The sequence below is a fragment of the Anolis carolinensis genome, chromosome 4 (genome assembly GCF_035594765.1).
Source record: "Anolis carolinensis isolate JA03-04 chromosome 4, rAnoCar3.1.pri, whole genome shotgun sequence".
Lineage (NCBI taxonomy): Eukaryota > Metazoa > Chordata > Lepidosauria > Squamata > Dactyloidae > Anolis > Anolis carolinensis.
The window spans coordinates 237,800,653-237,825,975 of NC_085844.1; the positions used below are offsets into that span (position 1 = coordinate 237,800,653).

General features: G+C 42.5%; 1 protein-coding gene across 5 annotated transcripts in view; it reads right to left on the minus strand.

Annotated features, from left to right (window-relative positions):
- Positions 1-25,323, minus strand: part of sycp2 (synaptonemal complex protein 2) — a 69,408-nt gene that overhangs the window by 30,271 nt on the left and 13,814 nt on the right. For all 5 annotated transcript variants that reach the window (XR_010005640.1, XM_062978995.1, XM_062978997.1 and 2 more), the window contains 13 exons: positions 24,817-24,891; positions 23,278-23,421; positions 23,092-23,188; positions 21,223-21,392; positions 18,667-18,742; positions 18,468-18,522; positions 17,278-17,396; positions 16,784-17,169; positions 15,199-15,320; positions 12,462-12,498; positions 3,462-3,532; positions 3,321-3,378; positions 2,577-2,647 (listed from right to left, as the gene is read on the minus strand). Coding sequence is in view for 4 of the 5 variants with exons in the window: in XM_062978995.1 (XP_062835065.1) it covers positions 2,577-2,647; positions 3,321-3,378; positions 3,462-3,532; positions 12,462-12,498; positions 15,199-15,320; positions 16,784-17,169; positions 17,278-17,396; positions 18,468-18,522; positions 18,667-18,742; positions 21,223-21,392; positions 23,092-23,188; positions 23,278-23,421; positions 24,817-24,891 (1,481 nt within the window). In the remaining variant the exon portion in view is untranslated. The remainder of the gene's footprint in view (positions 1-2,576; positions 2,648-3,320; positions 3,379-3,461; positions 3,533-12,461; positions 12,499-15,198; positions 15,321-16,783; positions 17,170-17,277; positions 17,397-18,467; positions 18,523-18,666; positions 18,743-21,222; positions 21,393-23,091; positions 23,189-23,277; positions 23,422-24,816; positions 24,892-25,323) is intronic.

Genomic DNA, 25,323 nt, shown 5'->3' on the forward strand with positions numbered 1-25,323 from the left:
ACGGAATTCGCTGTCGCACCAGAACTAAAAACGACGTTTCTTGGGGTCAGTGGACTTGGTACCACGAAATTGACCCTTGATAGGCAAAGGGGGTCTCCTACCTCCCGTTACTGCTGAGTGTTGCCGTTGCCTGCCACGGAATGAGGGAGGGCTAAAACGCCTACGTTGGTATTGCGACTGGGAGCCCCAGCGCTGGCGCTGATAAGGGTATGGGTGGTAGGGATGCTGACCATATTTGTTAAGCGTTTGCTTCATCTTATGCGAGTGTTCCAGCTGCGAGTCTGTATCCGTATTGAAGAGACCGGCCTCATCCATAGGGAGGTCTTCAATCAGGGCGCGATTCGACGGGGAAAGGGTAGAAGCTCGCAGCCACGCATGATGTCTCAAAGCGACTGCACCAGCAAGAAGTTTTCCTGAAGCATCAGCTGTGTTCTTTGCCAACTCCTTCTGCAGGCCTGCCAGAAGGAGGGCCTCATGTTTAAAGGCTTTGGCCAAAGTCTGGTCAGCTTGCGGCAGAGAATCCAAAAATGGACCAAGCTTGTTCCATAAAAAGGTCTGATACACACTCATGTAGACCCCATAATGAGCCATACGAGCGAACAGGCAGGCTGAAGAATAGAATCGCTTAGCCATAGCATCCAACTTCTTGCCTTCCTTATCTGAAGGTGAGGCCTGATTCTTTTGGACCGGTTTGGGCTGGGCATCAGTCACCACAGAGTTGGCCCTTGGCAGCTTCGCCAGCCAAGAAGCTGAAGACAGGTCGATCTTATACATATTCTCCGCCTTCCTAGGCGTAGCCGGTACAAGGGAAGGTGCAACTCCTTCAGTTTTGATAATCTTTAAAAGGTATGGCAGTGTGGGGAGAGGAGCAGACAATGGGCCTCGCTGTTCAGAAGATGTAAAACATGGGTCCTCCACCACATTGGCAGGTTTAGGAGTAGGCAAGTTGAGTGCCCTCGATAACCTAATTAGCAGAGCTGAGAAATTGCGAAATTCCTCCGCCTGTTGTGAATCCTGTTCTGGTTCTCCTTGAGGAGGTACCAGGCCCCTTTCCCCAGCATGGTCAGGCTCAGCATGATCCTGGTCCTCGTCCCCCAAGTGGCCCCCAGGAGATTGGTGAAGTGGGGCCTCACTAGGCAGGGACACATCAGCCTGTTCAGGTTGAAGAAAGGGCACAGGTACAGGAGTAACTGCTGGGGCCAGCATAGGGGCTTGCGGTTGCTGAGTAATAGTAGGGCACACAGGTGAGGGTCTTGAACCCGGAAAAGCTCTGTTATTTTGGTCCCGGTAAAAATCATAAGGGTGGAAGTATCCACCATAACCAGGGAAAGGGGGAGGAGGAGGGTAAGGATAAAAATAATCTGAATAACGGTACCGGGACCTCAAGCCAGGAGATCGAGACCGGGAGACAGAGGAGACCCTTGATGGACTCCTCGATACCGAGCGCCAGGATTCAACTGAAGGAGAGCGGCGCCTAGAGGCCCTCTCATCACTGCGGCCCCGACGCTCAGCGCGCATGCTCTGCTGCCCCAGCGTCGATAGATGGCGCCGAGAGACTTTGGGAGGAGGCGTGGTCGAATCCGAGGCGCGCGGGGGAGGCGAGCCCGACATCGGCGCCGGAGCGCGCCCTGGGCGATCAGGAGCGTTGCCGCTCCATTCCTTCTCTAAGTTGCGGGCGGCTTCGGCCGGCGAAAGTTGAGGCGGCGCCTCCCCTGCCTCCATAGAAGCGGGCGGGGCTGGCTCCCGAGAGGCACAGCCGACCATTAAGCTCCGATCCGGAGGACTCTGGGGCTCAGAGCCAGAGAGTTGCCTCCCTTTCTTAGGCTTTTTATGGCAGTCTTTAGCCTCTTTATGGGGCTTGGAAGGCTTGAGTTTCTTTCGCGCCAGTCCCTCTCCCCTTTGAGGGCTCTCCACAGACTCCTCCCTCGGCAGGAGCACTTCCTTTGCCCCCGAAGAGGACGGTAATGATGGCGGCTCAGAGGCAGGTCTTTTGCCCAACAGTGCCCCTTCCGGAGCCAGGGCTTGCTCATATAGAGTAGCTTTTAAGCGAGCCTCCCTATTTCTCCGAGCCTGCGGCGTAAAACCTTGGCAGATAGGACACGTTTGGGGATTATGAGTCTCTCCCAAACAAAGGAGGCACATAGAGTGCCCATCGGAGTCAGGGAGCTTCCCGCCGCAGGCCCCACACTTTTTAAAACACAAAGTAGACATTACTGGCCTGACTGAGGATAGACAAACCGACGACCAAAGGCAGACCAAGTCAAGAATAACCGTAAGTATTGAAGATAAAGACGTAGTCAAAATCAGTCCGTGTCAAAAACCGTTAAATCCTGAGGTAAATCACTGAGGTAAATCACTGCACTAGAAGTTCCTACAGTCCTTGCTTTCTGGCGGAAAAGAAGAACTGAGGCGAAGCCCCGCCTTCGGGCTTATATAGTCTATGGGGAGATGGGCGGGGCTTCCGCCAAATTGACTCTTTTGAAGCTCTAGAATGTTCCGAAAGTCTGCGCAGGCGCAGTTTAACCCATATGTGCGTATTTCACAGACTCCACGTAGAAGAAATGATGTATGCTTACATTTTCTTTGAAAGATCTGCAGTCGCTTCCAACTTAGTAGCTTCCAACTTAGTGAGATGAAATTCTTGAATCTAAAATATAAACATCAAGACAGTATCCATCATTACAATTCTTATGGTGATTTTTCTGTCCTTCTCTTTTTAAAGAGCATCCCTTTAAAAAAGAGCAGAGTTTTAATGCTACACTTAGTATTGATACTATACTTAATATGACTAATCTTCTTTGAGTCCTATGAAGAAAGGCAGGATATCAAGACCTTTGGTCCTCAAGTTGTTTTGCTTCAACTCCCAGAAATCCCAGCTAGCTTAGCAGCTGTTAGGAATTGTAGGACCAATTATGAAGTCCAAAACACCTGAAGGATTAAAAGTTGAGAACACTGACCTAAATATACAAAATAATAAATAAGAATATCCATGTCAAAGTTTACAATGCATTAAGAAAATTAACGAATTTATATCAATGTTTTTTTGCGCCAGCTATCATTTTGTCCCCCTAAATGGCCTGTGGTTGGAGACATGTGGAACCTGAATTGAAGTCAAGCACAGAAAATTTCAAATTACATGTTTCATGGTGGCAAAATTAAAATTATGATCTAAATGGCCTCCTTCCCTTGAATGGTATTTAGAAATCTGTGCCCAGATTAGCTATCATATACCATGATAGTGCTGCTATAGAAAGAGATCCCCCGCTATAGATTATCTATTTATATTTTTCATATATTAATTGCTAATATGGTAATTTTACTCCAAGCTTGATTGTAGGTTCGTCAAATCCACTTAAGTTAAAGTTGTAGACATCATCCCTATCAAAAGAAACAAGACTTCGTTAATGAACTCATAATATATAAAATAGGTTTAGACCTGTATGAAAACGTGGTCTACTTACATAAGATGTTTACTTGTTATGTTAAGAAGAGTAGAAGTTTTCATATCTCCTGAATTGTTCTGATTTTTTTTCTAGGTATAAAAAAATCAAGTAAAGTTTGTGACCCTTGCAAAACACTAACAATGCTATGTAATGTTATTAATTCACTAGAACACTTTGGACTTGTTTTAGGTGTCAGGTTAGATAAAAATGAAATAAATTAATAAATGAGCATAAAATTACATTTTAATGTTAAGATTTTAAAGATTTTATTAAAATATTTACATTCTGCCAAACAAAATAACAACACAAAAATAGATCAACCAAGCTTAGGAAGTTCCTTTAAAAACATTATTGTTGTGACTGCGCCTTCGGGGACTGTGGATGATGGTGGTGGGATCAGGAGAGGAAGGAAAAACCCTCGCGAGGAGGGCTCGTTGGAGGATTTGTACAGAAAGAGAATTAGGTACCTCAATGGGGAGTCTTCTGAGGAAGATTCAGATGGGGAGTTTGTGGAAGAAATGGATGCTGGTGAACAGGTGGTGGCTGAGGAAGTGGGCACTGACTGGACACGGGCACCGGAGATGCCTGGGGAATTGGGGCCCATGGATACTGCTGAACCTTGTGTATCTTCAGAAGCAGATCCCACTTAGTCTGTTTGGAGGAGGGAGGATGGATCCTCAGGTGTGCATGGTGTTGGGTGTGGGCAGGATGTGTGATGACCCATGGGCCTTGTAGTCCTGCTCAGGACATTGTAATTCCTGATGAAGATGAAAACTTGGGTTTTTTACCTTCCCAGTCTGAACTGGATTCCTCTCAGCCAGATCTTTCCCAGGCAGATCTGGGAACCTTGCACCTGCAAGAAAGTTGTCTCCCAGAAGTATGTCAAACAAGCCCAGAGCCTACTTCTCCCGTATTCTTGCGCCGGGAGTTTTGTAAACAACAGAGAAGTTTGGATTCAGCTTCGCGCAGGAGTGCAAGGATTGCAGCTAAGAATGTGGCCAATTAAGACTGCTTCTCGTGAGAATCTTTGGGGAGTCTCACATCTGGTCTCAGAGTTAGCTTTCGGTTCTGATTCCCAGAGAACTGCTTCGGCGGGAAAGCTAGACTCTATTTAGGTGTTTTACCCGCGTAGTAACTTCGCGGAGTCAATTCGTCAGCCTACGGAGCGGGTCGTGTCTGGACAGCGCGCTCCGATTCAAGCCTCGCTCTCGCTCAAGCCTTGCCTTGCTATCCAGCCTTCGCCTTGCTTCCCAGCCTTTGTTTACCTACGGACTTTGCCTTGTTTCCCAGGACCAATCCTTGCCTTGTACCACGGATTTTACCAAGTTATTCCACGGACCTTGTTCTTGTTCCTAGTTACCTTGTTCCACGTTCAAGCCTTGTTTCAAGTATCAAGTTATTTCCTAGCCTCGCTCAAGTTTCATGGACTAAAGGACCTTGTCATCTCCCCTCACTTTGCTTGGCAAAGTGAGTGTTTCGGTTATTGGATTTCAACTTTGGACCTTAATATTTCTTATTGGACATTGCTTTCTTGGACTAATTCTGACCTTTCCTGAAAGGTCTAATTCTGGACTATTTTCTACACTTGTTTTTATTAACTTTATATATTCCTTCAATAAAGATATTAGATAGATTCTGGCCTCTGTGTATGGTTATTGGTGCTCTGCAGCCTGGGTCTTGACAGTTTGACTCCGCCACCCTAAGCACCAATTAACCTCGGCCAGAATGTCTACCGGAGTCGTACCTGGGCCGAGCGGCCAGCCGATTACCTACACCATCGACAAGGAGGAGGTGGACCGAATCCGTGATAAGCTCAATGCACAGGATGGAGAAATAAGGGGTTTGAAGGAACGCGGAATTCGTCTTCCGGCCATGGCGTTGCCAACCAAGTTTACTGGAGAAGCTTCTAAGGTTCATGTCTTCCGTCGCCAATGTCAAGCTTATCTAGAGGCCCGTGCTGCCGAGTTTCCCCAAGAAGACATCAAAGTGGCATGGGTTTACAGTCTTCTAGACGGGCCAGCGGCCAGCTGGGCGACGGCACTGTACGACCAAGCCTCTCCACACCTAAGATCAGCGCAACGCCTCTTGGACCACCTCAAGGAGACTTGGGGAATCGAGGACAATTTGGAGGCAGCCGGTCACAAACTCCGTCGCCTTTTCCAAGGAGACAGACCTATGTCTCAGTATATAGCCGAGTTTCGAGTGCTGGCCCACAACACCGGCTGGAACGATGTAGCCCTCAGGGGACAATTCCGGGAGGGTCTCAACATTGAAATGCTGGAAGAAATCTCCAAGGTGGATCCTCCCCAGACCCTCGAGGCACTCATTGATCAATGTTTACGGGCTGAAGTCATGATTGCCAACAGGAAACAGTGGGTTCGAGGCCAGGGCGGTAGAGCCGGGGCAAAACCCCCCGCTCCCGCCAGCGTTCAGCCACGTCCGGTCTGGAGACCCCCACCGCCAACCCCATACCCCAGAGGGAGCGAGGAGGTGCCGATGCAGTTGGGCAATGTGCGTCCCAGACTAGATGCCGCCGAGAAGGCCCGTCGTCAACGCTTAAACCTCTGCTGGTACTGCGGGAACGGGGGCCACTTCGCCAGAGAGTGCCCAGCCAAAGGGAAGCCTGCCGCCCGTCTTGCGGCGGCGTCCTCCACGGAGACGAAGACGTCTGAGCCGACTGGCACACAGCCGGCGGGGGAAGCCAACGACCGGGTGTAGAGAGGCTCGCCAACCCGGTCAAAAAATCCATCCAAGAGCCGCCAACCGGGGTCCTGTTCCTTCTCGTGGTCACATTATGGTCAGCAAAAAGGGGACCCGTCATGATCCACGCCATGATAGACTCTGGAGCTACCAACAATTTCATCGATAGAGAGTATGCCGACTCTCTGGGATTACAATATCATGATTTCAAGAATGCCCGTGTGGTGCAAGCCATAGACGGCCGCCCCCTCAAGACGGGCCCCGTAAGTCAGTGGTCGGAACCCACCAGGATGTGGATAAGGGAACATATGGAAGAGATTTCCTTCTTTGTTACCGAGGTTCCTCATTTCCCTGTGATTTTGGGAATTCCATGGCTGACTCTCCACGACCCTAACATCTCCTGGTCCAACAGAGAACTGCAGTTTGCTTCACCGTACTGCCAAAACCATTGCCTCGTAGCCAAGGTATGCCACGCCACGGACACCGAGCCCATCATCACCTTGCCAAAGAAGTACTCCGAGTATTGGGATGTATTCAATGAGAAAGAAGCCGAAAAATTACCCCCACATAGACCTTATGACTGTGCCATTGACTTGGTGGAGGGGGCCCCGATCCCGCGAGGGCATCTCTACTCCCTGACTGAACCAGAGCAAGAAGCTCTCAGGGAATTCCTAGAGACAAACCTTCGCAAGGGATTCATCAGACCCTCTCAATCCCCAGCCGCCTCCCCAGTGATGTTTGTGAAGAAGAAGTCAGGGGAACTACGCTTGGTGGTGGACTACAGAGCATTGAACAATATCACCAAGCGGAACAGCTATCCCCTGCCCTTAATCTCGGATCTATTGGATCGGCTTCGAGGAGCCAAGGTTTACACCAAGCTGGATCTTCGGGGGGCTTACAACTTAGTTCGCATCAGGGAAGGGGACGAGTGGAAGACCGCCTTCCAGACCAAATTCGGATTATTCGAGTCCCGAGTTATGAATTTCGGTTTATGCGGAGCCCCCGCAACGTTCCAGCATTTTGTCAACGACATTTTTCAGGACTATCTAGACAGGTTCTTGATAATCTACCTGGACGATTTTTTGGTGTTTTCTAGATCACAATCAGAACATGAGAACCACGTCAAAATGGTGTTACAACGATTGCGGGATCATGGACTTTATGCCAAGCTGGAAAAATGCGCCTTTGATCTACAAGAGGTAGATTTCCTTGGTTACCGCATCTCGCCTCTAGGGCTTTCCATGGATCCAGCCAAGGTTTCAGCAGTATTGGAATGGCGGGCGCCAACTAACAAGAAAGAGGTGCAGCGTTTCTTGGGGTTCGCGAACTATTACCGCAAGTTCATTCCAGATTTTGCCCGCTGGTCCGACCCCATCACTAGCTGCATCCGTGGAAAGCAGCCTTTCCGCTGGACTGATCAAGCAGAGAAAGGGTTCCAGCAACTAAAGAAACTATTCACCTCCCAGCCAATTCTACAGCACCCAAATCCTGGAACCCCTTTTGTGGTGCAGGCGGACGCCTCTGATGTGGCAATTGGGGCTGTACTCTTACAACCGGTGGGAGATCACCTCCATCCCTGTGCCTTTTATTCTCGTCAACTAACCACACCAGAGAGGAATTACACCATTTGGGAAAAAGAACTACTGGCCATAAAGGCAGCCTTTGAAACTTGGAGACATTGGCTAGAAGGGGCCAAATTTCCCATTGAAGTCCACACTGATCATCGTAATCTAGAACATCTAAGAACTGCCCGCAAACTAAATCAGAGGCAGCAACGTTGGGCTTTATTCTTTGAACGTTTCAACTTCCAGATCCATTATGTGACCCCAGCCCAAACCAAGCAAGCAGACGCCCTGTCACGTAAACCGGAATACGCTGCAGGACGCAAGGAGACCTTTGAATCCCAACTGCTACAACCCGAGAACTTTGCCACGCTCACGGTGGGGAACACCAAATCCATTCCCATTGGTTCAACTTCCCCTACTCCAGGACCCATCTGTGCTCAAGAAATCAGGGCTAGTCAGCAAGCAGATGCCTGGGCGCAGGACCAACTTCGCCAAGGTCTGCACTTTCCCTTTTCGCTTAAAGATGGGCTGCTCTGCTATAGAAATCATGTTTATATCCCACCCGGACCGGGCAGGGAAAAAGCGCTTCGTCTGTGTCATGACTGCAAACCAGCAGGACACTTCGGACTATTTAAAACTATGCATTTGATCCTAAGGGATTTTTGGTGGCCCAAGATCCGCAAGGATGTGGAAAAATATGTCAACACCTGCCCAGTATGCCAGCGCTCCAAGATACGAAGGGAGAAGCCCTCAGGGCTTTTACACCCCCTTCCTACCCCATCTCGCCCATGGGAAATAATTTCCGCGGATTTCATCACTGACCTACCACCTTCCTGTGGATTCACCACGATTTTGGTGGTGGTGGACCTTTTCACCAAGTTAGCCCATTTCATTCCCTGTGAAGGCCTCCCCACGGCCAAAGAAACTGCGGATCTATTTCTTCAACATGTTTTCAGACTACATGGATTGCCCAAGAGTTTAGTCACAGACCGTGGATCTCAATTCACCTCTCGTTTTTGGAAGGCACTACAAAAACTATTGGGCATAGACTCTCGCTTATCTTCAGCTCATCATCCCCAAACAGATGGGCAAACGGAGCGCACCAATGCCACTTTGGAGCAGTATCTTCGCTGTTATGTAAACTACCAACAGGACAATTGGGCTTCTCTGTTACCACTGTCTGAGTTTGCCTACAACAATGGAGTTCAAGCTTCTACAAAAGAAACGCCGTTCTTTGCAAACTACGGCTTCCATCCACGTTTCTTTCCCCCTGTCATTGAAACTTCAGAAGTTCCCGCAGCAGAGGATTGGCTGCAGGAACTCACAGCGGTGCAACAACTTTTGCTCCAGCAACTGGACCAAGCCAAGGAGGACTATAAACGCCACGCTGACAAACATCGCCAGCCGGGCCCCGAAATCAAGGTAGGAGATCGGGTTTTTCTGTCCACTCGCTTCCTGCCCTCCCACCGCCCCTGCCGGAAGTTAGATGCCCGTTTCATTGGCCCCTATCCAGTGGTGGCGCAACTTAACCCCGTGACTTTCAAACTCCAACTTCCGCGTTCAATGCGCATTCACCCAGTGTTTCACCGTTCCCTGCTCCTTCCGGCGGATGGTGTGCGACCTGATACAGACCAACCGGCCCCCCCTCCTGTTTTGATGAATGGGGAGGAGGAGTTCGAGGTTGAGGACATTTTGGATTCTCGCTTTCACCGCTGCCGCCTACAATATCTCATTGACTGGGTGGGTTTTGGCCCTGAGGAACGCTCTTGGGAAGACGCCTCCACAGTCCATGCTCCTGATCTAACCCGTCGCTTTCATCAGACCTATCCCACCAAACCACGACCTCGCGCCTCGGGGAGAGGGCCCCAGTTTGGGAGGGGCCTTGAGGAGGGGGATAGTGTGATGACCCATGGGCCTTGTAGTCCTGCTCAGGACATTGTAATTCCTGATGAAGATGAAAACTTGGGTTTTTTACCTTCCCAGTCTGAACTGGATTCCTCTCAGCCAGATCTTTCCCAGGCAGATCTGGGAACCTTGCACCTGCAAGAAAGTTGTCTCCCAGAAGTATGTCAAACAAGCCCAGAGCCTACTTCTCCCGTATTCTTGCGCCGGGAGTTTTGTAAACAACAGAGAAGTTTGGATTCAGCTTCGCGCAGGAGTGCAAGGATTGCAGCTAAGAATGTGGCCAATTAAGACTGCTTCTCGTGAGAATCTTTGGGGAGTCTCACATCTGGTCTCAGAGTTAGCTTTCGGTTCTGATTCCCAGAGAACTGCTTCGGCGGGAAAGCTAGACTCTATTTAGGTGTTTTACCCGCGTAGTAACTTCGCGGAGTCAATTCGTCAGCCTACGGAGCGGGTCGTGTCTGGACAGCGCGCTCCGATTCAAGCCTCGCTCTCGCTCAAGCCTTGCCTTGCTATCCAGCCTTCGCCTTGCTTCCCAGCCTTTGTTTACCTACGGACTTTGCCTTGTTTCCCAGGACCAATCCTTGCCTTGTACCACGGATTTTACCAAGTTATTCCACGGACCTTGTTCTTGTTCCTAGTTACCTTGTTCCACGTTCAAGCCTTGTTTCAAGTATCAAGTTATTTCCTAGCCTCGCTCAAGTTTCATGGACTAAAGGACCTTGTCATCTCCCCTCACTTTGCTTGGCAAAGTGAGTGTTTCGGTTATTGGATTTCAACTTTGGACCTTAATATTTCTTATTGGACATTGCTTTCTTGGACTAATTCTGACCTTTCCTGAAAGGTCTAATTCTGGACTATTTTCTACACTTGTTTTTATTAACTTTATATATTCCTTCAATAAAGATATTAGATAGATTCTGGCCTCTGTGTATGGTTATTGGTGCTCTGCAGCCTGGGTCTTGACAGGATGATTGGAATTCTGATGAAGAATTAGGCACGCCCGATCCACGAGCTTAGCTGTGTGGAGTTCTGACTCAGATTAAGGATTTGGGACACCTGCTCTTTGGGTGTTGGTGTTTGGACACCCAGGGAGAATTGGGATAAATTGGGAATGTTTGGTCACTTCACTTTGCGTGTGGCAAGGTGTTGCTGGGCGCCATTGGGATTCCTGTACGTGTTAAAGAAGACTGAACTGGGACTTTGCTTCAGATGTAAGTTTATCTGGGTTGCTCTGCAACGGAGGGCTGGAACTGTGTGGGTTTTCCTGGACTGCACTGTTATTACTATTTTTAGCTGCTGTTGCCTCCGTTGCCTTGGCTCTTTGTGCCATTTTGTGGACCTTGAATTGATGACTACAACCTCTGGAATCTGGACTGGAATTCGACCCTGTTTCTGCCTTCGCCCTCTGATTAGTCTACCCACGGCTCTTAACTTCTGGCTTGCCTCCTGACCCTGCTGCTGTCTCCTGTCCTGACCCTGGATCAACCTGACGACGTCTCTTCGCTTTGTCCTTTGAGCTTCTGGCATTACCTGCACTCTTGAAGCAGTTTGCTACTGTTCCTGCTATTTCGACTCCGGACCGGTTTGATGACATCTTTTTGCACTGCCCCTTTAAATTTCCAAAGCCTGTTGCTTGCAACAGTAAGGGTTTGGAACCATACTTCCCTTTTGCACCGGCTCCAAGTTTGTTTTCAAGCTCCTTTGCCCGGTTTTTGTTTCTGTTTGGAGCTTTGTGTTAAAACTGCTAGCTTGTGACTCTTGGGAGTTTCCAAATCTTTGTTTTGTTTTGGCTGCTTTTCCAAGCCAATTTAGTTTGTTTAGAGCTGAATTGAAGCACCTTTTATCTGGATTATGTGCTTGGCTAATCCGGTTTGGTTGCTAAAGCATACTTTTTTGATATATTTTTGTTTGGACTGCTTTAAAACACTGAAAGTTAAGTGTTTAAAGCCACCTTTTGTGTTTGTGTCTATTTTTTGGGCTATCTCTTGAATAAACTCTGTTTTGCTTTCAAATTGGCATCTGACTCTTGACAATTATTTATCCACCAAATACAACAAAATTTTGCCAAAATAAAATGTTCCTTAATAAATGGAAAAAACCAAATTAATACATAAATGGAAAAAAACAAAGGGGAAAAAAGCTCTCCTCCCTTTCAGAAACACAAGCATTCTCTGAGATGGAGTAGGCAATTGTTAGCATTTGAGAAGTTGCATCGGCCTTCTGTGGACCATGGAGACTGCATTCACCCCATCGTGCCCCATGCTCCATGCCCAATTACTAATGATGATTGCTTTAAAATTTCCCTCCACACATTTGCTATGTTTTAGAGGGCCTCAGGCATATTTTATGATGCACAAAATCAACCAGAATGTCCAGAAACTTCGACAACACAACTTGACAAAACCTTTTTTAAAAGGAGGGGAGCCATGCTCTCCTCATAAAAGGATGGTAAGAAACACTTTAAAATACTGTTCAATATATTTCATCACCTCTTTCCAGCACCAAAGATTTTTGTTATGTCCTACCTTCCTGCTCATACCTTCATTTTTAGTTTAGACAGCAATCAGGCTAACCTTAGCAAACAGGATCTACTCCCCCAAAACAACCACAATACCACACTAAAACTATATGATGACTATATGATGACAAACATTCTGATATATTCCTAAATTGTAGTTTTTCTTTTGTGCACAGCACACAGTAATTTGGTTTCCTTTAAACGTTTTATGTTTCTATTAATTAGAGATGGATTTACTAGTAGAGGTAATATCTATTTTACACACACACACACACAGTTTGATATTAAAACATGATTCTACATTTGTAAAGGGGGAAAACAAGTGCTTACCTTACTAACACTGAACCCAGATGTATTAAAAGATGTACTACAAGATAAAGGAGTAAAATATAATGAAAGTCAGTTTCATACCAGAATTTTCAATTACAAAGAATTATTTGCTTCGCTATTATATTTTAGAAAAATTACAATTGTGTAGCATAGTTGAAATTAAAACATGACTTACAATTCTAAAGACATTGCTAAAATAAGTCGTGATTGTTGCAGTAGTGTTGGGATTCTTGCCCCCTCCCCACTGCAGTGCTCTCTGATGCTGAGAGTCCAGAAGTACTAATTTTTGAAACGCTTAATAGGAAGAGAAGATAGCCTCCACTGGGGAGGAGAAATTGTGCCCTTTGTGCTGGGTTCCATTCATGAGAAAGCAGACATTCACGAATGAATATAACTCATTACTTGCAAACACGCTCCTGCTGTATTACTACTACTACTACTACTACTATAGACCTATGGTCCCTAAGACAGTGACATTTTGGGACCAGAGAAATATATTTGCCCTTTAAAAAGATCTGACCTCATATACAATTTTTTCAACAGAAATTGAAAGTTCTACAGATATTGTCAAGTTGGTTGTGACTTAGAATCACAGAATCATAGAGTTGGACCATCTAGTCCAAGTCCCTGCCGTGCAGAAAAGTACAAAGTACCCCTGATAGATGACCCTAGGAAAGACAGCCTTCTATGAGCTCTAGTCACCAACAGACCTACTCAAGTCTGCAGGCTCAGAACTATGACTTCCTCATCTGTAATGAACTCCACTTTTCTTAATGCCTTCAATTTTACCAAGCATTATCATCTTTTCCAATTGTCTCATTTGGCAACTAGGGAAAGTTCTAGGACCCAAATATTGGTCTTTTTGCAAGTTAATGAAGCAGCATTCTCTTCCTGTCAGCTTCCTGTCAGCACGGTTCTGCAGTGGCTCCAGTCCTTCCTGGAGGGCCGTTCTCAGATGGTGATGCTGGGGGATACCTGCTCGGACCCCTGGCCATTGACCTGTGGGGTCCCGCAAGGGTCTATCCTATCCCCCATGCTATTTAACATCTACATGAAACCGCTGGGAGAGGTCATCCGGAGTTTTGGAGGGTGTTGCCATCTCTACGCAGATGACACACAAATCCACTACTCGTTTCCATCTAACTCCAAGGAAGCCCCCCGGATGCTGAACCAGTGCCTGGCCGCTGTGGCGGACTGGATGAGGAGGAACAAGCTGAGGATCAATCCTGACAAGACAGAGGCCCTCCTGGTCAGTCGTGCGTCGGATCGGGGTATTGGGTGGCAACCTGTGCTGGACGGGGTTGCACTCCCCTTGAAATCACAGGTCCGCAGTTTGGGGGTCCTCCTGGATTCAGCGCTGACGCTTGAAGCACAGGTGTCGGCGGTGGCCGGGAGGACCTTTGCACAACTCAAACTTGTGCGCCAACTGCGACCATACCTCGTGAAGTCTGACTTGACCACGGTGGTCCATGCCTTAGTTACCTCTAGACTGGACTACTGTAATGCACTCTACGTGGGGCTTCCCTTAAAGACGGCCCGGAAATTACAATTGGTCCAACGCTCGGCTGCCAGATTAATAACAGGGGCAAGTTACAGGGAGAGATCCACTCCCTTGTTTAAGGAGCTCCAGTGGCTGCCGTTCATTTTCCGGTCCCAATTCAAGGTACAGACCATCATTTATAAAGCCCTAAACAGTTTGGGACCCACCTACCTCCGTGACCGTATCTCCTACCATAAACCTGCCATAACCATTGCGATCATCTGGGGAGGCCCTTCTATCACCGCTGTCTATATCCCAGGCCCGCCTTGTGAGTACAAGGGAGAGAGCCTTTTCCGCTGTTGCCCCTCGACTATGGAATTCACTACCTACCGAGATCAGGCAAGCTCCCACTTTGTTAGCTTTTAGAAAAGACTTGAAAACATGGCTCTTCCGCTGTGCTTTCGGTGAGTAATTTCTGTTATATATTTCTGTATTGCTCCCACCTTATCATCATGTATTGTATTGCTTTTAATTGTGTTATGGTATGCTGTTTTATATTGTATTGTATTATATTGTATTGCTCTGGGCGTGGCCCCATGTTAGCCGCCCCGAGTCCCCGTTGGGGAGATGGTGGCGGGGTATAAATAAAGTATTATTATTATTATTATTATTATTATTATTATATAACCCAGTTCAAAGCAGATAATGTGGGATTTTATACAGCTGTGTGGAAGGGGCCTGGGTTGTTGTTGGAGTCCCCCCAACTTCAGGTTCTGTTGAAGCCCTGGTTGGCCTCTGGGATGGGACATAGAATGGTACTTGTCAGAAAGTAGAGCTAAGCCAGTCCCTTGAGTCTCTAGGAAGCTGGTTACAATGGAATGAATGAGATGTAGACTAGAATGATGTTGGCAGAAAATTTAGAATGAGAGAGAGGAAAAGCAGCAAACAACAAAGCCACAACCCTCTGTCATCTTTGATCTGCAAAATCCAGAAGAACTCTTTGGAGCATTTGAGGTTGCCTACATCTTGGCACATAAGAGCATAATTTAGCATTCACTGTGAATACTTTCATAAACACTATGCAGATAAAATCACTTGGACTCACTCTGACCTGTATAATTAATACAGATTGCAGATGTAAGCTGTCGCTATCTTGGCCATCCATGTGGACAATTTTTGATATAGTATTTTAGATTTCAGAATTTCAGATAAAGGATGCTCAATCTATATTTTACAAAGAAAATACACATGCCGTACCTCTTCTTTGAAAATGGCTGAAGTTGTCTCGTACTTTTTGACCCATCTTTTTGTTTGTATCTGTCACTGATGTTATTTATTAATGACTCTGCTGCTTCAGCCATTGCTTTTGGTTTAGATTTCTGAAATATTTTACAAACAACTTATCAAATATTCCACAAAATCTATTTTCTAAAACAACATTTCTGCAACATTAATCAAGAAATCCAATATTTCATTCAAAATCCATATAAATATTGAGAATCGGTATAAAAATCAAACATTTACTGAAAATGTCGGCATTTGCAAAGCTTGCTAAACAGGCTGACTTTCCTTTTTGCGAAGCATTTTCTGCAGAGTCCTCTGTAAACACTCCATGTCATTGCTAACAGATTTATGTAAATGGGGGGGGGGATTCAGAAACCTTTTTCCTGTTGGCAAATTTTTTGAGACCCCAAAATCGAGGGCCACAATTTAAGAGGCAGTGCTCTAGATATTAATCAATCAGCTCACAAGAAATCCCAGAGTACACGTTGAGAACTGGTCTGCAACCCAATAGCTGGTCGATACATTATTGCACACAGTACTTATATTTCAGCAACTTTCTACATTCTTAGCTCTAGCTTTTTCCTTTGGGTAGCCAAACCACAAGGCCACCTATCAGCAAAATCCATAAATGATAGAAATTCTTTTCTGTGCCATTTATTCAGTTAGCCCTCCATGTTTAAGGGGTTGGCTTTTGTAATTTGATGATTTGCAAAGTTAACCATAAGTCATGCTGGAGGACCTAGACATTCCTAAAAAGGTTATCACTTTGATTTTTTAAAAAGCCATGCACATCTTTTATTTGCAGTTTCTCACTTTTGTATGTTAGGGGGGGGGGGAGGTCCTAATCCTAGAAAATGTGAAAGCAAATTAATTCTGTTAGGGTTGAAACTGTGAGTGCAGAACCAGTGTGCCCTAGCAACCATCCTTGATTACTGGCCACACTAATTGGGATGTATGGGAGTTAGGATGCTAAAATAATTTGATGCTGTAAATGTCCTAGCTCTTCAGCTAAATGAATGGAAATCTAGAGGGATAAACTCCTTTTGAGGCAAACCACATCCTGCAAGCACACTCACCTTCAGAGGAAAAAATCAAGTTTTTTTTTTCACCCAAGCAAAATGTCATGACATTTTACACACTTTTGCCACAATCAGACAAGGCATTTGCAGCATCTCTCACAAGAATGTATTCAAATTTAATGGAGTAAGGATGATATTGACTAGAACAGAAACACTGACAGGATCATGCTTAATACTGTTCTTTTTGGGTGTTTCCCCAATCAATCTTGTCCTCAAATTTCTTTTTCTGCCCACAAGAAAAAGCATATGTGAGTCTCTCTGTATTGCAGGGAGAAAATCAATGTGTGTGCAATTTTGAAGAAGTACTAGTGATGCCCTTCGGTGGACCACAGGACTCTTAACTATAATATATTTTTGACCAAGAATCTTCTAGCCATTTTGTATTGATCTTGTTTCAATGAATGATACAATGTAAACTGAAAGAGAGATTTCATATGAATTACAATGTTATAAATAGCTATAATTTAGTTTCATTTTACCTGATTAGTTTTCTTATTAACAGTTTTTTTCCTATAATAAACATCAAATTCGTCATCATCATTGGTTGCGGTTACTGACTTTGGACATCCTAAATGTATGAGAGAACTGTCTTCCATTTGGGTGGCATTAATATTAACTTCAGGTTTAGTGGAAACAAGTTTTTTGTTGCTACTTTTTGATATTTTCTCGTCCAAAGGCTTCAGACTGTTTCGCGATTCTGCACTGTTTCTCTTGCCACTTTTCACTGCCACTGTATTAGTCTCATGATGCCGTTGCTCAGTTATTTTCCCATCACAGTGTAGTTTACTTTTCACCTCTGTAGAATTCATTTCAAATATGGAAGAGAACGCTTTTTGCTTCACAACTATATCACTTAGATTAGAAGCTAATACAAAACAAAACATATGTTTTAAAATGGGATTTTAAAGAAACTCTCATTTATAACAGAAAGTATATCTTACAGATCAATTAAAAGTTTAAAAGTGGAGCATACTTTCTTGTTGACTACTATTGTGCTTGTTGCAATGTGATATTATTGTCTCAGGTATCCAGCACATCTGTCGTTTCTGGGTTTTAACTGCAGCAAAAGAATTATCCTCCACATCAGGTGATCTTTAAAAGAAATCCAATTTTATCAACAAACATGTTGAAATTTATATATTTTACTAATACATTTACTACCAAAATATAAAATATTTGCATTTTCTTTTTTTAAAAAAGATGTCCCCAGAACCTCAATTGTATCAAACTTCTTATTGAAAACTGTCCTCCATTTGAAATCAGATATAAATAAATAAATGATATTGGTTTAAAAATGCATATGTTCATTCACGTTACATGATTACTAAGAGTTGCTACTGAGCTGAATACAGTACTGGGCCGTTTATTTCTTCTTTGAGAAAGTTGATGAATAGAGCCACTCATTCCACAGGACAATCATGGAGATTCACCAAATCCCTATTTATCCAGGTTTAATAACTAGAACACACTGACACTGTTGACAGAAATCCATTATTATTTTTATGAGCACCATTTGATACTATACATTAGTTTCACCTGAAATACAGGCAACACAATGGCCACAATGAATACGAATACAGTAAAGGCCTTTCTATGGGAAACAACCATAGCTAAATGATGACTTCTCTTATGCTTGTCTTGCAAAATAAGCATATTATTTTCATGCAGAAAGTCCCAGGAGGGCTGTTAACTTCCAGAAGAGAAAATAATATTCCCTGATAAGTACCAATTTCTCTGTTCACCCTTTTCTTTGTTTAACAGTTATCATTGACAGGATATCATCTTTGCCAAAGGTAACCCACACTGTGCATAAAGGATGAATACACATGAATATTGTGCACAAGTCTGAAAGCACTTATGATAACTACTAAATATGTATTAAAAAGAGTAAAAGAAATAACTGACATTTATGTTTCCCAGATCAAAGCAGGAATAACACAAGGATTTGGTAGTCCATCCATCTCAATGTGGAGGTAAATATTTAAAAGAAAAACCACAAACAAGATCTATGAAAATAAATTACATGTTTTCCTAAAATTATGTCTTTTTAAAGTATAAATTCCTCCTGGCCTATAGGAGGAATTCCTCAAGGCTATACACTATAATGATAACAGAACTATCAAACATTATAAAAATGGTTTATAATTATTTTTCTGTACTTACAACTGTTTGCTATTTTTTATTGGCTGAGAATCTGGAACAATATTTATTAATTCACCTAAGTGAAATAAAAACATTAAATTAAAATATATTTAAAAATTTAATTAAATAAAAGTTAAAATGCCAGTACTGTTGGATATAGCTTATACAAATGTGAAAATAATTATAAAGCAAAACTGGTGCAATGTGTTCAGCTGCTTGCCTCTTTGTTGTTTTTTCTTGAAATCTGCATCTTCGTCACTATGGCACATATTGATTACATTTTCAACTGGAATGTGCTACAGGTAAATATAAATAATAATGAATTAGCATGCATTGCTTACTGATAAATTAGCACTCATACAGATAATAATGTTATGATACCTTAGTGTTTAAGTAGAAATTATTGTATCTAAAAATCTCGAAGTTTGAAAATCAAAATAACATAATATCAATTTCATTATTTAACTCCTGTAGGATAACAATGTGGGAGAAAAGGGAGGAAGCACAATTTATTTATTGGTTTTCATAATTAAAGTCTTTCTTCAAAAATTAAGTTACAGCTGATATTGTAAGTAGTTACAGATAAAAGCTCAAAACTACCTTCTAGAACAAAACAGAGCTTTAAAGGAATACAAAATGTTTCCAATAGTCACAGTCAATCTTTTATTCTTTGAAGCAGATTTGCTAGAAACCCCAATGAAAAGATTGCTTGGTTTATTAAGCAGATATAGAGAGCTATAAAGATGACACTTTGAGAATTGTATCTATGAGTTAAAGCAATCTAGATATCTTGTACTTTGTATCACCTGGACTGTAATTTGTGTATTCTCCCATGCTTTTTTCGTGTCAGGAGTGATTTGAGAAACTGCAAGTCACTTCTGGTGTGAGAGAATTGGCCATCTGCAAGGACGTTGCCCAGGGGATGCCCAGATGTTTTGATGTTTTACCATCCTTGTGGAGGCTTCTCTCATGCCCCCGCATGGAGCTGATAGAGGGAGCTCATCTGCACTCTCTCTGGGTTGGATTCAAACCTGGCAGCCTTCAGGTCAGCAACCCAACATTCAAGTCACAAGGCTTTAACCCACTACACCACTAGGGGCTCCTTTCTCTCATGCTAATACTGAGCCTTTAAGATAATAAATTCCACTATTGCCACTATCCTCGCAGTGGAGGAAAAGATGAAGAGGCAGCCACAGCTCCATCATGCCAAAGCCTAGAAACAGATGAAAGGTCTTCCCCACATCCCAACTTTGACTGCCCTGGCCTTGGAGGGAGAGAAGCAGGCACAGTTCCATTGTGCCTAGGCCTTGATGCACATTAAAGACCCTTCCTCCATTAAAACGAAACAATCCAGATGAGACAGATGTGCTCTCAGTCAGTATGAAGGCAGATCACAAATTATTTTCATTTATTTCACTATTGCTTGAGGAAATATTCTTTTTAATTCTCCACTCTGCTCATCCATAGTGATGGAGCCACCGATGGTGCAGTGGGTTAAATCCTTATGCCAGCAGGACTGCTGTCTTGAAGGTTGGGTTACTGACCAGAAGGTTGCCAATTGAATCCAACTCGGGGAGAACGCAGATGAGCTCCCTCTATCAGCTCCACCTCTATGCAAGGACATGAGAAAAACCTCCTGCCAGAATGGTAAAAACATCAAAACAACCTGGCGCCCCTTGGGCAACGTCCTTGTAGATGACCAATTCTCTCACACAAGAAGTGACTTGCAGTTTCTCAAGTCGCTCCTGACACGAAAAAAAAAATCCACAATGATTAGATGAGAAGTGATCATTTGAACAGCTTGCTTTTAAAATAGCTTTTCATGTCCTTTAATCTACTTTTCAGTGATCAATAAGATGCTAATACTATTATATTATTCTGTTTTGCTTCTAAATAAATTAAGATCAAGAATACTGCTTTGGATACAACGTATGAATGTCATGTTGGCTTGCTGGGGATTACAAAGCTCCACCCCAATTGTCACTGCCTCGGCTTCAGAGAAAGAGTCAATACCTCCTGGACTCAATGCCCTCACATTTTCCAGTAGTACAGACATTGGTTAATTCCAGATGTATTACTGCAACGCGCTCTATGTGGGGACTTCCTTTGAAAAGTGCCCTGAAATTCAATTGGTCAAAAGAGTGGCAGTTATGTGATTAACTGGGGCTGTCTATAGGGAGCAACCAACTCCCCAGCTCATTTCAGTTCAAAGTGCTGATTTTTATATAAAGCCCTATACGGTTGGGTTCAGGCTATTTGAAGGACCACATTCTTTTTATGAACCTATCAGAATACTACAATCAACCGGAGAGGGCCTTCTCTCTCTGTCCACCACCCTCTCAAGCTAATTTGATGGGAACAAGGAAGGGGGCCTTTTCAGTGGCTGCTCTCAGACTCTGGAGCTCTCTCCCTAGAGACCAGGGTGGCCTTGTCCCTGCTTGACTTTCAAGTTCAGGTTAAAACCCTATTTTGCCATCAAGCATTTATGGACTGAGGAGAGCTTTTAGGGGCAGCATGATTGAGATGTTGGTGCAGGTGTAGAATTTTAATACATTTTAATATTTTAATGTATAAGGCTTTTAATGGCAGAAATTGTTATTAATTTTTATATTTTAATGCATTTACATTTTCATTTTGCATTTTTATTTATTATTAGCTGCCTTGAACTAACAGAAGGAAGGCAAGATAGAAACAAGAGAAAGGCAAGATAAAATTAAGTAAATAACACGTGCATACATACATAGATAGACAGATAAAGAGATAGATTTAAAATTACCTTTTCTACAGAACTATTCTTTTTATGAGATTTTGTTGTGGAACATAAAGAAACATTATTCTCTATACTAAAATTCATTATGTTCCTCTCAGGTATTGAGAAAATATTATTTCTTTCCAAAGAACTCATAATCTGAAGAGGTTTTTTAACCCGGCATCGTCGTGGGGTGGCTGTAAACAAACCATAATTTAATAAAGTTTGTATTCTTCTTTTTGTTTTTACACAGACAGAAATTGCAGAAAATGGTCTTGCCGTGGACTTTGTGAGGGGATTACACGAAGTAGGTTTATCAGTAGGGCTAGTAGTAAAATATTACTTGAGGAAATGTCTCTTAAAATCTAACAAGCAATTTTTGATAGCCCATAATAAGCAATTAATGTATCTCAAACAGAACTAAGGCAAAAAGGAATAATCTCTATGAAAGAGATCTAAAAACATTTTGTCACATCCAAAATCTTCAGGCATTTCCTTCATCTTTTATTAAAACATGTTGGGGATAAAAATGTCTCCTTGCAAGGATGAGACCATTTCAATTGTTCATAGTTTAGTAGTATACACTAAAGCGACAACTTTGATTTGATGGGACTGTACTGAAGCAACTGTAGGAATGCCTACTCTGTACCTTTAAGAGCCAGCTGTAAACATCAATTTAGTTCTTCAAAAATTTTCACACGAAATTGGAATTACTAAGCAGCATACACTAAGCAACATATCACACAAATATCTGCCAACTTATCACATGTAATTTTACAATGATCACAATGCTAGGAGTAGGAGATAGGATTTTATTTTACATTTAAATCACATTTTCTACAGGAAATTAGCACATGCAGAAATAAAATCTACAGGGTTCCATGTTTCTATTACTTCCAAGTTTCTCACTTTGCCTGGCTTTCAATACCAAACAGGCTTCAAAAAACTATTTCTAAATTCTAGGAAATGGACCTAGTGTTGGCAGAACCAGTCCAACAATGAGGTGAATTAAGCGGTTGCTTGGGGCGCAAAACATACAGGGGCGCAGTTGAGACTGCTTTTTCTGTTGATTTCTTGTAAAATATGATGTTTTGGTGCTTAATTTGTAAAATCTTAATGTAATTTGATGTTTAATAGGCTTTTCCTTAATCCCTCCTTATTATCCAACATTTTTGCTTATCCAACGCTTTTATTTTTCAGTGATTGTTTTTTTTGGGGGGGGGGGTGCCAAAATTCTGTTCACCTACACTTGAAAAATACCTAGGGCCGGCTCTGAGTGTTGGCATTAAATTGTACTTCCAAAGAAATATACACTTCAACCACAAGCAATTTGCAATGAAAGAGAACAGTACATTTGCATATCCCTTCTTCTTTCCCCTTTTCTCCCTTCTTCGCCTAACTCTACTGTTTCATCCACATAGCTCTATCTTCTGTTTCTTCTTAAGGCATAGAACATATCTAGTAAATATAACAACACATTTTTCTCCCCCCAAACTTGTTTACCATTTTAGTTCTTTCCTCAAAATCAACATTTCATCTATAACCATCATCTACTAAACCTCCCTACAAATCTCTCCCATTTCATCTATATCCTGTCTCAACTTTTCTCTTCTCTGAGTTATTTCCACCATTTACTTACTTGTAAGTTTTTTGTCTTTGAAATGAAAAGTTTTGAGCAAAAATTACATTGCATGTATAGCATTTTGTTACTTTGTTTAAACAGTTCTCTGACCTACATTTGCAAAATGCTACCCTGGTGTATCCCCACAAAAGTGGCCTGCCAATACACACTTTCACAAACAGATTATCATTCCAGCCCATCTGCGATAACAAAAAGCATTTATATGGAAAATTGTCAAGTTCTAATGTAAAAAAAAAATATTTGATTTAACTTACAAGTATTAACCAATGGTAAAGGACTCTGCACGCCCAATCTTGAAGTAGATGGCACAACCATTGATGCCTCAGACATTTTCTTTTTACCTGGAGTAATCTTGAATTAAAACAGAAATGTTCAATTTACAACATTTGTTCCTTTCTACCACCATTGTCATTTTAAATGTATTTAATAAACAAATGTACCTTGGATTGAAATGTTTGGAAATCTTCTTTAATAGCTCTTTGAATAAAATCCGTCTGTATCCTAGATGACTGAAGGAAGGAACCATCACCTTTCCCAACTACATTTTCTTTCAAAGGTGATATTTGACTCTCTGGTACAATAATCTATCCAATAGTTTTTAAAAAAGAATTAAAACCTCAGTTAGGTATTTAAGACATTATGCACAGCATTTCTGAAAGACAGCAGGTACAAGATCAATTCAGCAAGAATGGAATCAGCACACCAGAATCCTGCATGGATAAAAAAAAATTATGGATGCTCAACTCCAATTATATTCAACAGCATAGTAAAATGGGGTCTTTTATATAAAATGGTAAAATCAAGGTTTGCAATTTAAACATATTTTAAATCCATGGAAACAAAATCCATGGATTTGAAAGACTGGCTTTTTAGGGTACCTGCAGATACTAGGCTGATGTTTTCATTAAACTTTCCAGCACAACTCAAAAGATTATTTTCACTCACTGCCAACTTAAACCCTGTCAAAGTTTTGTTTCTGGAAAAATTGTTCCTTTAGATTTGCTTATATTGGACTACATTTTCTTCTTTAAAACATCCATTTTCCCTATATTTTTGGTCTCATTCCCTAAGATTCTCTATGACTGGAGAGGAACTGCCACAAGATAATGGAACCTTAAGAACTGGGATGTTTTTTCTTGAGACCAGAGGAATTCCATGCTAAAAATGTCTGTATGTCATGCAGAAATAAAGAAATGATGAAGAATGGCATATTTCACAGGGCCATAAGTGATCAGAAACACTATCTTCAGTTTCCTGATGACATATACTCTCTGGAAGACCTGGGTTAGGGCAGTGATGAAATACCATTAAATTCCAGGGCAGACTCAAAAGAAAATATTGTTTCCATGTTCCCAGGAGAACGTTTGCAGTGATTAGGCTTGGACCCTTCAAGTTTTAGAACTATGATATGGTCATACAGCTGGGACCCTTTGGCAGGCTATTTAAATAAGGTTAGGTTTCTGTTTGTCACTGGATCATGTGTAAATTGTCACCTAATTTGGAGGGGATGCTTGGGATGGGCTGACATGACACACAGGCGAAGCAGCATATGAAACAATCATTTGAGAAACATCACATTTTTTTTATTCATAAAGAGTAGTCTATTTGGCAAGCCATTGATAGAAATTTGCTTTCTCAAGGGCAACTGGAACTGATGCACAATGTTCTCCAATGCAATAGAAATTGGATGATTATAAATTATCTTTAATGATTTCCCCAAGTAATTCTGGTTAGTACAGGCTTGTCAGTACATATGCATTCTGGCTACACATCCAGAATTGGTAATGATAGAAACTACAGTACATTGGTTCTGCTTTGCTTTACATTCATACAATTTAGAAGTTTTCACATTTATTGTGGCAACTCATCAACATCAGAAAACCTATTGTAGGACTTCTAGCTGATCATTGTGTTCCTCTCCTCCACACTTCTTGTTCTTACATAATTGATTACTGCTTTGTCTTAATGAAAATATTTACCTGTGATCCACTTTCATCAAAAATTACATGCAATGTTGTTTTGGACACAGATATCGTATTTTTCTTTCTAAAATCCTAAAAAGAAAGTATTTAGAAATATTTCACAATATGACAATAGAAGGAAAAGTAATATTGGTTTCAGTTGCAAAGGCCCCGTTTCCAAGTTTAGGTTTCAGGTAGTTACAGCAATTAATCAAGGTTGCCATCCTAATCATCAAAAGAAAAGCAAAACATCCCAAGTACATGATAAAAGCATCCTCAGTTATTTCTTACATCATTTTGTCATTACAGATTAGGAACCATGTGTTTTGGGGCTCTGTTGTCCAAAATTTTCAGATTAAAAGACAAAACTAGTCCCTTTGTATGTTTGAATCCTATTGTTCTTTTAATTGCTCAGTTTACATGCAAGTTATGCCACTTCCTTCTCTACTGGATGTTTAGGATCAGGGAAAAATTGTTAAACAGATATGCTACTTTGTTGACTAAACATTTCAGTAAAAAAAATAG